Source organism: Saccoglossus kowalevskii, chromosome 13 (genome assembly GCF_978046115.1).
Source record: "Saccoglossus kowalevskii chromosome 13, keSacKowa6.1, whole genome shotgun sequence".
NCBI classification, from domain to species: Eukaryota; Metazoa; Hemichordata; class Enteropneusta; family Harrimaniidae; genus Saccoglossus; species Saccoglossus kowalevskii.
This window is the reverse complement of record NC_140653.1, coordinates 23,857,146-23,871,314: the sequence shown is the minus strand read 5'-3', so window position 1 is coordinate 23,871,314 and position 14,169 is coordinate 23,857,146. Positions and strand designations below refer to the sequence as shown.

The window sequence follows — 14,169 nt, the reverse complement described above, 5'->3', positions numbered from 1 at the left end:
CAGCTGCTGACACAACAACAGCAAGAACTCAACGATTTTGTCGCCAGGTGGGTCTACTAATTTATAAATGAAACGTCTCCACAGAATTGATACCCGCATACATCAGCTCACGATGGGAAGTTGTGTCTCATACAATGTATAAGGACTGCTAGACTCCCCTACGGCAGTGTTTTGTTGACAAGTAATTCTAGATACGCCTATTCACAATTTGTAAAGTAATTCTGAGACTTAATTCAAACTGTTTCATGACCAGATCAAGGAAAAGTGTCAAATGACGTTCTGGTTCCATATGTTAATTCTTCTGTGGGAAAGCTGTTTTGGGTTTGATTCATTTTGTATAGGGACTAACCAATTTTTTTAAGGGGTAGACAATGTGATTTACTATCATTAGGGGTTGACCAATTGTTTTTAAGGGGATTTTTATTTTCATATGATAGAAATATGAATTGAATGAGGGCAAACCAAATTGATTTCAGGGGTAGGAAATGTGATCTACTATTCTACTAACTATAGGAGTTGAACAATTATTTTCAGGGGGGGATTAGTTTGGATATGCTATATATGTACATCAAGTTTAGATCAAGGATTAAATATCTGTGAAAAGAGGCTTGAAAATGCTTCTCTCAAAAGCAAAATTGGTCCATCCCTTGAAAGGTATACCTACTGTCCTTCACTTCTTTAATTAATGAATTGTCCTAATCAGTAGTAGATAAATTGGGCCGTTGAGCTTTGGCAGTCCAGACACTCTTACGTCAAATTTACATACATTTGTACCCAGTATATGCAAATTGACTGTGGTTATGAAGCTGGAAACCCCCAAAATAAACTGAAAAGGTCCCAATTGATTTAGATTTAGTCTCTCTGCCATGCATAGGTTTCAGCTTTCTCATTTCGTCTGAAGTCCCCCATGCGAAAAATTGAATGTTTTCATTACTGGGGAGTGTGTGACACTGGTATAATTTAAGCCACTTGCCCCATCCCGGTTTGATTTTCAATCTCATTAGGAATTGCTGGTGCTATGTAATCAGATATGCAGCACTTCTAATGACCCTTTTGTTTTGAAATCATGATAGAGTTCACGAGCACCTTTCGTAAAAATCTTATTCGTAAATGTAGTAATTTAGAAATTGAAAAAAAAAAAAAAACTATTTATGTATGCATACAGAATAAATGTGATTTACAAATAAATTATGATAGTTTACGCTAGAATTGTCAGCTAAACATTTTTTCCATTTTTAAGTTAATTTTTATGATTCACCTAATTTTTAAATTTGACTTACAAATTTCACCATCTGGGGATAAAAAAAAATTCAAATGTTTTTTTTTTTTATGAAGGATACTTAATGGTATACATATACGTCAACAACAAATCTTTCATCACAATTTCACCTGGAATGACATCTGTATCTCATATTCAGGCATGACAGAGAAGTCAGAAAGTCATTTCTCTTTTACAAATTTCATTTCGGGACAAATTTGCAAGCAAAACAGTTTGGCTTGGGGGCATAATTTTACTGATTAGCTACTCGCAACTAAAAGCTTCATTTAAGAGATAAACTCTTACTTTTTTTCCCTCACACTGAGAAAATAATTTATATGATAATAAAATTTGAATACGCAATCCCAATTTTGCCTGAGGAGGTATCATAGTTCTAGGATTTAGATGTTTGGGGTGATTTGCAAGTGATGTCACAAAAGCCACTCTGACAGTTCATGTCTTTGTCTGAAAAAAAACAGAATATAACAGGTCATGTCTGAAAAGCCCAGAAAGAAAAGTTTTTTGTCAATTTGTTTTCAAAAATAAATGCAAGCGTGTATTTTTTTTTTTATATTTTAATTTTAAACTCATCATTAAAGATTGTGCTTTTATTTAACTTGTATTTATTTTTTAGAAAAAATTTGTTTTTCTTAAAATTTTCCTGAATTTTGACAATAAATGCATACATTTTTAACTGACTAGCAAAATGACCAGAAATTAGTATTTTTTTATGGTCCTATTATTGTGATTTTTTGTAATGTCAAACTATCATGTCTGATTGAATACATCCAAAAAATATATTGAATTTAAAAAAAAAAAAATACAAAATTGATAATCAATCCATCCAATTATTTTATTTTAGTTTTTGGCCTAAAACTAATGTTGCTTTGTGATAAAATTGCTTAAAATACTAGGAAATGTGAAATAATTTTTGACTGTATTCAAACTACGTTGGCAGTATAAGCTAAATAAATAAGCTAAATAAGCTAGTATCAACTAAACAATAATTTTTTTTTCTTAAAAAAATGTTGGCACAATTTTGTTTTCAATATTTTTGGTGAATTTTGCTAGTGTCAATGTTAATTTTTATAACAAAGAGACAACTTAATACATGCTTTATTTTAATTTCGGAAAACGAGTTTAAGCACTTCACTTCTTTGTTATTTGATAAACATCGACAATGGTGACGAAAAGGGTTGAACGATTTGCCGGATAAATAACAGCCACTTTGACAATTATAAGCACTTCACTTGTCCCAGACACCTTGTCTTTCGCTCGCCTGTGTATTAAAGCATTTCTTTTGATACTTCCAATAAATGAACTAAATTGACCTAAAATCAATCTCTTTCAAGTTATTTTGCTAGCGACTTTGAAAGGGAATGTCAGACATTTATATTTAGCGGAATTTGTCTCTCTTCCCGAGGCTAGTTCCCTCAATCAAAACACTAGTTACAAGCCATAGGCCGCTTAGCGTTAACTCGTTGATAGGCATCTAACGCCGTATCAAACTATGACAACCATCCAATAAAATGGTCTAATAATTGTGATTGATCTATGAAATGTTCCTATGGAAATTTGAGGAAAATGCCCTATTTTTTGACAATAAAAGTTTTCCATTCATAACAGCCTTTTATTTCTGTTTTCAGTGTTAAACTTAATGTAAATCAACTGTCATTATTTATTTCACTAGTTTTTCCCAAGTATCATCCAGTGTAACTCTACCCACACATTGTTGTCATAGTAACCATTCCAACATAGATGTAGATCCCAAAATGAATCTTTGTTTACACACTGGTTATTTATAGTCTAAAATTGGCTTGCGTTCTCTTGTACTAGAATATCAACATAGCATGTAATATTTCGTGTTGTCCTCTTTGAATGTCAAAACAACTTTTGTCCTCATTCATGAAATTTTGGCCGTATTTTTTCAAAAAACTTAATCAAGCCCTGGAGCCAATGCTAAATTATGACTATTTCATAAAAAATAAGCAATTATAGAAACATTCATAAAAAATTGCAAAATTTTGCACTGAAATTTTGGTGGGCATTTAAAGTGTTAAACTAGCATGGTAACCATAGTTTCTTGGTAGCTGCCATGGCAACAATTCAACAGTATTCAGCTCTCTCCGGTGTTAACAATTACTGTACAAGTTCATTGTTATTTAAGAATCACCATTTCAGTGAAATAAATTTGTACCTTCAAGCTATTTGCACAATTTCATTAACTTACTGAAATTGATGTATGAACATTATAAAATAAAAAAAAAAAAATATTAATTACTTAAGTGATTACAGGTTGTGGACCTCGCATTTAAATAGCGGAAACAGTTTACGATAAAGGAAATATTAACAATCGTTACATGTTTATAGCGATTATTGCGTTATAGTGGCCACCCGCAGCATATTCTTCTTCATTTCTCTTAATCGTTGTTACCGATGTGTCGTTTTTATGAAACCTATATGATTCACATGTACGGGTTCTGTTTTTTTTATCTTGTCGACCATTAACACCTGCCCTACTGAAAGCCTCTAGGAATAGCCAAAAAATGAATGGGAAAATAGGTGTCGGCAAACAAAGTGTTTGTGACCAACATTTTCCTGTCATTTGATAATTTTAGGGTGTTTGTAAGGATAATTTTACCAAATTATTATTATTTTTGCATTATGTGGAATAATTACTTTCAGAGGTGGCTGAATTGTTAAAAAAAATTACCTTTTGAAGCCCTAAATTTTTCCCGCCAAAATTTTGCTGTAGCGTTTTGCACATTTTTATTTGATTAATTTTAAAACAGATTTTGAAAAAGATTTTGAACCAAATTTTTGTAAATAAATTGAGGGTTTATTTTGTGAAAAAGGAACAAAAGTTGTCTTTGACGTACAAACATAAACAAACAGCCTATCGGCTGAGATAGCTCCGCTGTTAGCAATGCACATTTCAATTAAAGAACTGAAGACATCATTAGAAAATGAACAATATGAATAGTATCAAAGCAATCGGACTTACAGTTTTTAACAAGAAGTCGAAAATATCACTTTTTACCAAAAATTACAAAAATATTCACCAAAATAAATTAATTAGAGAATTGAAGATATCATCACAAAACGAACAAATCTGAGAGAGGTCCACATGTAGTACCTATATATGTAATATCAAAGCAATCGGACTTACAGTTTTCAACAAGAAGTCGAAAATATCACTTTTTACCAAAAATGACAAAAATATTCACCAAAATTAGAGAATTGAAGATATCATCACAAAATGAACAAATCTGAGAGAGGTTCACATGTAGTACCTATATATGTAATATCAAAGCAATCGGACTTGTGGTTTTTAACAAGAAGTCAAAAATATCACTTTTTACCAAAAATGACAAAAATATTCACCAAAATTAGAGAATTGAAGATATCATCACGAAATAAACAAATCTGAGAGAGGTCCACATGTAGTACCTATATATGTAGTATCAAAGCAATTGGACTTGCGGTTTTTAACAAGAAGTCGAAAATATCACTTTTCACCAAAAAATGACAAAAATATTCACCAAAATTAGAGAATTAAAGATATCATTACAAAATGAACAAATCTGAGAGAGGTCCACATGTAGTACCTATATATGTAATATCAAAGCATTTGCACTTGCGGTTTTTAACAAGAAGTCGAAAATATCAGTTTTTACCAAAAATGACAAAAATATTCACCAAAATTAGAGAATTAAAGATATCATTACAAAATGAACAAATCTGAGAGAGGTCCACATGTAGTATCTATATATGTAATATCAAAGCAATTGCACTTGCGGTTTTTAACAAGAAGTCTAAAATATCAGTTTTTACCAAAAATGACAAAAATATTCACCAAAATTAGAGAATTAAAGATATCATTACAAAATGAACAAAACTGAGAGAGGTCCACATGTAGTACCTATATATGTAATATCAAAGCAATTGCACTTGCGTTTTTTAACAAGAAGTCGAAAATATCAGTTTTTACCAAAAATGACAAAAATATTCACCAAAATTTGAGAATTGAAGATATCATCACGAAATGAACAAATCTGAGAGAGGTCCACATGTAGTACCTATATATGTAGTATCAAAGCAATTGGACTTGCGGTTTTTAACAAGAAGTCGAAAATATCAGTTTTTACCAAAAATGACAAAAATATTCACCAAAATTAAAGAATTAAAGATATCATTACAAAATTAACAAATCTGAGAGAGGTCCACATGTAGTACCTATAAATGTAATATCAAAGCAATTGCACTTGCGGTTTTTAACAAGAAGTCGAAAATATCAGTTTTTACCAAAAATGACAAAAATATTCACCAAAATTAGAGAATTAAAGATATCAACATGAAATGAACAAACCTAAGAGAGGTCTACCCAAGGTACATATACACCAAGTATCAAAGCATTTAGGCTTGTAGTTTTCAAGAAGAAGTCGAAAAAGTAAAACATTGACACGGACGACGACGGACGACAACGACGACGGACAATCACTCATATGATAAGCTCCGCTCGACAAAGTCGACAGCGGAGCTAAAAATGTGAAACAGAAAAACTCAAGTATTTAAGTTTTTTCTAGTATCAATAAAAAGAAAACTGTTTGGTAGCATCTGAGCGTAGCCATTTCCTTCCAGGTGGTTGAATTGCTAGAGGAAAATACCAAATTGTTATTTGAGTGAAAAATCAGATGGACCAACTATTAGAAAGACTTCAATAATGTCAAAATACAAAAAAGGTTGTGTTGGAAAGCAAAAAAAGTATTCATGTTTCTTGTCATCATTTTTAACAATAAGATAAACCTAAAAAAATGCATGTTTGCTTTTGAAAAACAAATTGACATAAAACTAATTATTTTGTTCTTGAAGTTCTGAATAAATTTTTTTAAATGACAACACTATTTCAAGTGCTGAATTCATTCAAATGTAGGCAGGGAGAGATGCATATCTCGCTGAACTCTATGATATCTTTAATCTACAGAAAAATATATCTGGATGAAGAAAACTCAGTCCTGAATAGAGAGAACCGTGATCTGAAGGAGAAGAGAAGATCACTGGAGGAATTGGTAAGCAAACACACAAACCTCTTTCATGGTGTCCCATAAGATTTACATGTGTACAGCATTAGTAAAGCATTTCGTTTTCCTGGTGTCGTAATAATATGATAACATACGATGTTCCCTGTGATGTGTGATCTGTATGTTATATGTCCACGGTATTTTCCTTCTGTGCCAAGGAATTTACAGGAAAAAATTTACTAAGATGAAATAATGTATAAATTTTACCAGACCCCGGGAGTGCGAGAATTGAAATTGTAATATGGTAAAATGAACCAGTGTCTGAATCATATAAGGCTTCCATTCTCCTGAGTGTGTAACTTTCTAATCTAAACTTTTGTTTACTAATACTGTCTTATTGAAATGTTGACTATAGAGATGCCTCTGTCATTTTTGTGAGCCCAAGCGCTACTTACTAATAGAGCTAATACGATACATCGAGAGTTAGTTTGTTGAATATGAAAATCATTACAAATAAAATACTGTAAAATCGTAATTTTCATTGCTGGAAATTTTCTTAATTTGATGATTTGATGACATTCGTGAAAACAAGCCGTAAAGACTACAGAGAAACTTTCAATGCTGCAAAATTTTTTTGATTTTCACTGAAAAATTTACAAAAATTTGTTTCTCCTGAGATTAAAGCAGTTTTCAGTCCATGTTTCTGTGGAGAGTTAAAACATAACTAGATCTATTTCAATTCCTAAATACCATATTTTAACCTTTTAGCAGTCTATAACTATACAGACAAGCCGTTTAACATTTGAAAAAGTACTTGTAACGTTCCAGAGTGATGTGCCTAGATGGCATTGTTACAAGGCCCTTTCAATAGATAATATCAACTGAGAGAGTTTCTTCTTGACCCAAATGTGTTGTAACATTTCCTTTTCTTGTCATTGATATTAAAAAGTAAGAAGCTAACATGGTTGGAGATTGCATTGTCATGTAAACAGATAAGAAGAGCACTTCGTCTCTTTGCTCAATGTCGCTGTGCTGTCATCCCAGTCTAACCCATTGTCACGCTTCAATAAGCTTCGCTCTGTAGGGAACGGCTTGGGAAAAGGCTCCTTTCCATGTTGTCGTGTTTCTACATCTTATCTAAGGTGCATTTCTTTCTCTTCTCGTCTGTAGCTCCAATCAAGGGAATCAAGATTGAAAACCAGCGAGGATTTGAATCGTCAAGTGATTGATAATTTGGATCGTGATAAACAAGGTAAGACAGACGACAACAACTCGTAATATAAATTACGTGACGTTCTGTGAAACTGATAAATTTGCATATTTAGAAATGTTGACAATTTGACGATATCCCACAATCACAACATTATACGGAAGTCACTGCGGTTTCCTGATATCTTAAATGTTTTTTGTTGCTTCAAAATTTTGCAATTTTTTCATGAATCACATAATTTGAGAAAATTTGCTGTGGTTAAAAATATTATTCCATGTGTTTTGAAGGCAGTGGTATTATTAAGATTTCTATGTTATTTACTAATAATTCATTTTTGGTCGAGATATTTTTGACAATACTTCTGAGTACCATATTTGTTCTATTAGAAGTGCATATCTAAGTGTATGCTGGATCATTAAAATACATTGTACCAAGGTTATGACTTACTTTGACCATAGACTCAACTCTGACATTTAGCACATGTGCTTCACTGTGGTTAAAAATATTATTCTGTGTGTGTTGAATTAAGATTGCTCTGTTATTTTATAAATCATTATTTGGCAGAGATATTAATTGTGTGGCTTTCATGAAAGTAAAAACAGTCTTCAGTATTTCTGAGTACTATATGTTAACTACCATATTTGCGCTATTAGAAGCGCATATCTAATTGTATGCTGGAACATTAAAATACCCGAGGTATGACTTAATTTGACTATAGACTAATCTCTATAATTAACACATGTGCTTCTAATAGAGAAAATACTTGGGTTTAGTTGTCAGTGAAACCACAAATATTTACTAGAAATTTGACATTTCTCGGTTAATCTGACTGCCCACGACGCTTGTAACGCAATACACCGTATCATGAATATATGCACCCAGCGTTTATCACAGTTTGCCATCAAGATACTGCACTGTCGCGTGGTATCGGATATCGAGACTCAATACAGCAGGAGACTTATTTACTAAAATTCTATTTGCAGATCTGACAACGCGAGTTACCGAGTTACTGGTGGAATCGGACAAAGCAAAAGATGAAATACACCAAGTTAAAAAAGCCAATAGTTGCCTTGAAAATAAACTTAAGGTGAGTTGCTATAAATCACATCAAAAAAACTACTCTAGTATTGACATCCTATAAAAACTAAGTAAGTATTATAACACTTTTTTAATATGTCAATAATTGAAATATTTTATATCATAGTAAAAACAAAGATGATAATAATGTTAAAAAGAGTAGAAAATGGAAAACAAATTATATTTATATGCTTTTTACATAAATGGTTCCATTTAGGAAAAAAGAAATGGGGGAAATGTACAAAACATGCTTAAGTAGGTCTAGTGATGGTATATGTACATGTAAAACATGTTTTTCATAGTAGTAAATTGTCCCAAGTTTCATTTGTAAATTTTCATAGTGGAAAAACATACCTACAGTCAACCACATTTCTGTACAAACTTTACATCCTGATTCAGTTTGAAATTTATGGAAATAAATTTGAGTAAAGGTATTATGAAATGGGCCCAGTGCAGGGGTGCTGACTGGGGGAGGTGAATTTAATTTTATAAACAAATTTATCATAAATTTCTTGATTATGTATAGTGTTCCTTTCTCTATATCCTAAATTACATCTGGATATACTGTGATTTTCGTTGCTGTCACTTTTTCACGATATAATAATTTGGCATTCCTGGGTAACACCATTTCTAGGAAGTCACTGTGACTATTTTAAACGTGCAAAATGACATTTTCACTACTACAAAATTTCATGCTTTTTCACAATTCACACAAGTTTATCTCACAATAACAAATTGGTTTTCTTTATATGTTTCTTTAATAAATCTTTGAGTTTACAGTATATTTCAATGCCAAAAACAATTTTGCCCCTTTCACAAAACAAATCCGCATAATTTTTCTCTAATTTTACAAAAATGTTTTATTAAATACAGAGCCCAATGAGAAATTATAACAATTTGATCCAAAATGATAGAAAATACATTAAAATGTTCACAATTTTCAGGAAAATGTAAAACATTCAAAAGTTTAAAAAAAATTATTTTCTAAATTTACTGACTAAAATATAACACATTTTTGTTGACATTGATGTTGAGGGGTTTATTTTATGTTGTGTTGACTTCTCCTTTATCACCCTCCTTGTGTTAAGCATTCAGATTTGTGGGAAGTGAGGGCGCCCTCATACCTCTGAAACATCCAACTGCCACACCAGAACCTGAGATCTACAATGATAATATTTCATAAATGTCAAATCAAACAATAATATCTTTTCAAATTTGTTGTTCAAATTGTGCATGTTCTAAATCATGTTGCATATCTCATTAAATATACCTCATTAAGCATTTTTCAAATCAACCAATCATATCTATGCATGTTCCAAATCAACCAATCATATCTATGCATGTTCCAAATCAACCAATCATATCTTTGCATGTTCCAAATCAACCAATCATATCTATGCATGTTCCAAATCGACCAATCATATCTATACATGTTTCAAATCAACCAATCCTCTGTAAACAAACTTCATGAGGTATATATATCAAATCAACCAATAGTATCACTTCATTATGCATATTTCAAATCAACCAATCCTATCTTTTTAAATTCACTTCATTATGCATATTTCAAATCAACCAATCATATCTCTGGGTTGGATTTCATAACCCTCTGATTTTGCGGTCATATATGTCTGTGCCATTGGTTGTAATTTTACGAACACCTGTATTATACACCATTGTTTTTTGTTCTAGATTGTTGAAGCTGACCTCAGAGAAAAAACAAGGGAACATGATCGATTAATGAGGGAACACGAAGACACACTCACAAGACTACAGAATCATGACATACAGACACAAAAACAGGACAGAGAAGACAGGAACAAGGAGAGAGACAATGAGAAGCTAAGGTAACCTAATAATAAACATTCCATCTCTGGCAGGTTTTTTACTTGTGCTTTCGGCTTTTCTTCATAGAATCTTACTTTACGCTTTTAAAAGGCAACATTATGGACCATAATGTAGTGATGCCCTTGGTGATTAACCTACCAGTTCCCTATTTTCATCACAAATTCACAAAATAGTCCTGTTTAAAGTCTCCTTCAGATGATTGGGACAAAAATAAACAAATTTTTTGAGTCAAAACTGAAAGTTGACTCAAATTTTGTCTGGGGGCTCCAAAATTAGGCTTCATTTCCAGAAATATTGAAGAATATAAGAAAAAAGTACAGAAAAATTTGGGTGAGAAATTCTGGTGGTGAAAAGGTGTAGCATACATCAGTTATATTTGTCTTCAGTAAGCGTTCACTGCCTCATGCTTTGCTTAACTTTGTGTTAACAAGTTTGTAATTGCTTAAAAGACAGTGAAACACTTCAGACTCAGACATTTACTTACAATTACGTGATCACTTCGCAAATTGAACATCTTGAGGGCATGTACATTTAAGTTACATGTGTTATACACAAATTCTGCTGTTACCCGCCGCTGGGGGGTGATGTTATGCTATCTTGCATCAGGTGAGGATTGGAAATCTAATTAACACCTCTAAGTGTAAAAACCTTGCGTCTTCAAAACTTGATACTACTGAGAGACGGATGCTGTGAACTGAACTGAAAATAGATTTTAATCACTATAATGTTCTCATTCCTGATCGTCCATTTTGATGAGCAATTTGCCTAATCTTGGTCATTTGTTGAACTTTTTTTTTTGTCTATTTCAAAAAAAATATAGTAAAATGTATTCCTAAATTAAATAAATAAATCTAATGACAAGAATATAAAGGATAACTGTTGAAACCAACCTCAGATTACCCAAGATGCTTTATTCATTACAGTCAACTTGGCCTTGTGCTCAGAATTAATCCCTTTCAGACCTTGAACTCATCCAAATTCCAGAATGGAATCTGTTGGAAGGTTCACCTGGCTTCTATTTTCATTTCTCAACTTACAATTGTCTCAACTTAATTTTAAAGGCATCACAAATCTTCAAGTACTAATGTATTTATTATTTCTACCCTCGTATAGAGTCATTTGACAGCTTCTTTTTGTGGTAAAATTCATCTTGTTTTCTGAGCATAGTCCAACTAGAGATTATCAGTACTTTTAGTTCTTGCTTGTGTGTGTGTCAGTGGACATTATAGTGCCTGTGGACCTTGGAATTAGAATATGAACTTATGGCCAACAATCCATTTTGATAAGACTCAAAAAGAACCTCTTATGTGGATGAAGTTTATCACAAATGATTTCTGCCGTTAGGGACGACGTCAAAATATCGATGTCGGATAAAAAACTTAATTCCTTTAGTTTTTTTCCAAACCCCCCCTACCCCCCACTGAAACTTAATTGATAAATATTGGTCATGGCGTCAGACTAGATTCACCATTAAATCCAAATTGATAATCGGACAGTAGTATGGCATAGCAGTTGGTTGTCAGGTGGGTGTAAAAAGATTTTACAAATGCACCTCATTTGACGCACAGATTTACACTCGAACCAAACCATTTTTCTGTTTTTTTTTCCTTTTCCGGTTATTTCTGTCCATGATTGGATAGAATAAAAACGAATTACAAATACTCCAAGATATTTTTGACTTCAATAAAAAATAAAATCGTTTTTGTAGGATGGAAACTTTTTGAGATCAAAACCCCCCCACCCCTAAACTAAAGGAAATAAGTTTTTTATCCGACATTGATCTTTTGACGTCGTCCCTTAACGGATTCTAAAATTGATTGGTAAATATCACGAAAAGTTAGCATCAGAAAACTGTATTGAATTTTGTCGCTGTCATTATATAATAAGTTTCTTGCATGACCCGTGAAGTTCACACATCCTGGTACTTTTGGGGGGATATTGTTGCACTGTAATATCTATTTCTAATGTAATATGTTGATGTTTTTAATTTCAAAAACAACTGCTTGCTTTTGGAATAAATGAGAAATTTTTATTGAATTTGGCCCTTCAGAAAGTACCAGGATGTGTGACCTTTAGGTACCAGGATGTGTGACCTGTTTCAGTCATGCACAGGCTTGTATTAAAAAAATGTTCATGGGTGGGATGTCCTGTTCAGGGATCATAAATAAGGCCTGCCTGTCTCAAGCAAGCAGATATTAGCTGTGACAGGTGAATATACAAATTGCCTTTCTCTGTGAACATAGGAAAAAAGATCAAATTTTAACTAACTGACTGAATGGGGTAGTTCCAAGTTGCCAATGTCTAGAAAATTGTTTTCATAGTTCTTAAGACTTATGAAGTGATGATGTTCCGAGAATTAAAATATTTTATTTCATATAATAAGTCATAATTTATCTTGCCAGGAACAGGTTCATTATCAATTGGATTAGGCAATTTTATTTCTCAACCAGTTCAATGAACATGAAACTTTTTAAATTCAAATTATTTCAATCCTGATAAGAGTGACAGACACACAGACATAGCAACAATAATTTCAATACTTTTCCTTCAGTAATCAGTAATACAAAACTTCAATTTGGATAAAATAACTTTCCAATAACAATGTTTTCCATTAAATTTGCTACTTACTTGTACCAGGATGAATAGTTATTTTTCACAGTATTTTCTATTACATTCTGCATGTATCCCATAATACTCATCAACGTTGAGAAGTGATGATTTACTCCATGACGAGATCATCGCATCTCGCAAAATTCCACATCACTTTCAAGAGTTCACAATTTGAGTGTCATAGTGATATCCTGAAAATAAAAAATTATTATTATGATAGACAAAAATGCATTATGCAATAAAAAGATGATGTGTTTGTACGTGTTCACGTCACAATTAAGTTTCATTTGACGTGATTTATGATACTTCTACAATATCCTTAGGAGACGTTAGTTGACATCAACAACATATGTGGGCTTCTAAAATATTCTTTAATAATTTTAATGGATCGGGAGGTTAAAATTATCTCTCTCGCCTCAAGCTAGATTCACTATCTTAGGTATACATTAAAATAGAACAAGATGTACTGAGCATTTTAAGTTTCACGTCTGAACCGTCTGTTGCACTCTCAGTCTTTTTCCAGTCGTGTTTTATTTCACTTTCCGTCTCTTCATCTAACACTTTGAAATGTATTTATCCTCTTCCCAGGACATTTTATTTGTGGTTAAACATTTGATGTTTTTAAATTTTATCCAACATTGTTTTATTTCATTTTCTTGGTTATCAACTTGACAGTGCCTGGGATCTTTCTCCAGCAATATGTTTTTTTTTTGATAATTATTTGAGAAGTACCTAGTTGGTTGTCGAAACCATCAATGTCCATCCACTCAAAATGCACTTCAACATGACTCTCCTGCATCTAAAACTGACAACCAATCAGCAATCAGAACTTATGTTGGGGTAAAAAAAAAATGATAAAATTTTTTTTCTTCTTCCCCTTTTGTCACTTTTAATGTATTTTTCACCCCCCCCCCCCCCAAAAAAAAAAAACCTGACGTGTTCACTGACCAGAAACAAATCATTTATTTTTGTTGGCCTTACAGCTTGCTTTTTTTTAGCACGCCACGTTCCACTCAGGAAAGCTGCCTGAATGTCTTTACATCAATCTGAATGAAATTTAATGAAGATGAGACACCAATCGCTTTTAATTCCGGTCGCCGGCATTCATTTCTTCTAACCGCATCTGACCATCTGACTATCCTAAT

General features: G+C 32.4%; 1 protein-coding gene across 2 annotated transcripts in view; it reads left to right on the top strand.

Moving 5' to 3' along the window:
- Positions 1-14,169, top strand: part of LOC100377658 (centlein-like) — a 73,383-nt gene that overhangs the window by 39,685 nt on the left and 19,529 nt on the right. For both annotated transcript variants that reach the window (XM_085507097.1, XM_085507098.1), the window contains 5 exons: positions 4-47; positions 6,243-6,327; positions 7,450-7,531; positions 8,473-8,576; positions 10,259-10,413. In XM_085507097.1, coding sequence (XP_085363223.1) covers positions 4-47; positions 6,243-6,327; positions 7,450-7,531; positions 8,473-8,576; positions 10,259-10,413 — 470 coding nt within the window. The remainder of the gene's footprint in view (positions 1-3; positions 48-6,242; positions 6,328-7,449; positions 7,532-8,472; positions 8,577-10,258; positions 10,414-14,169) is intronic.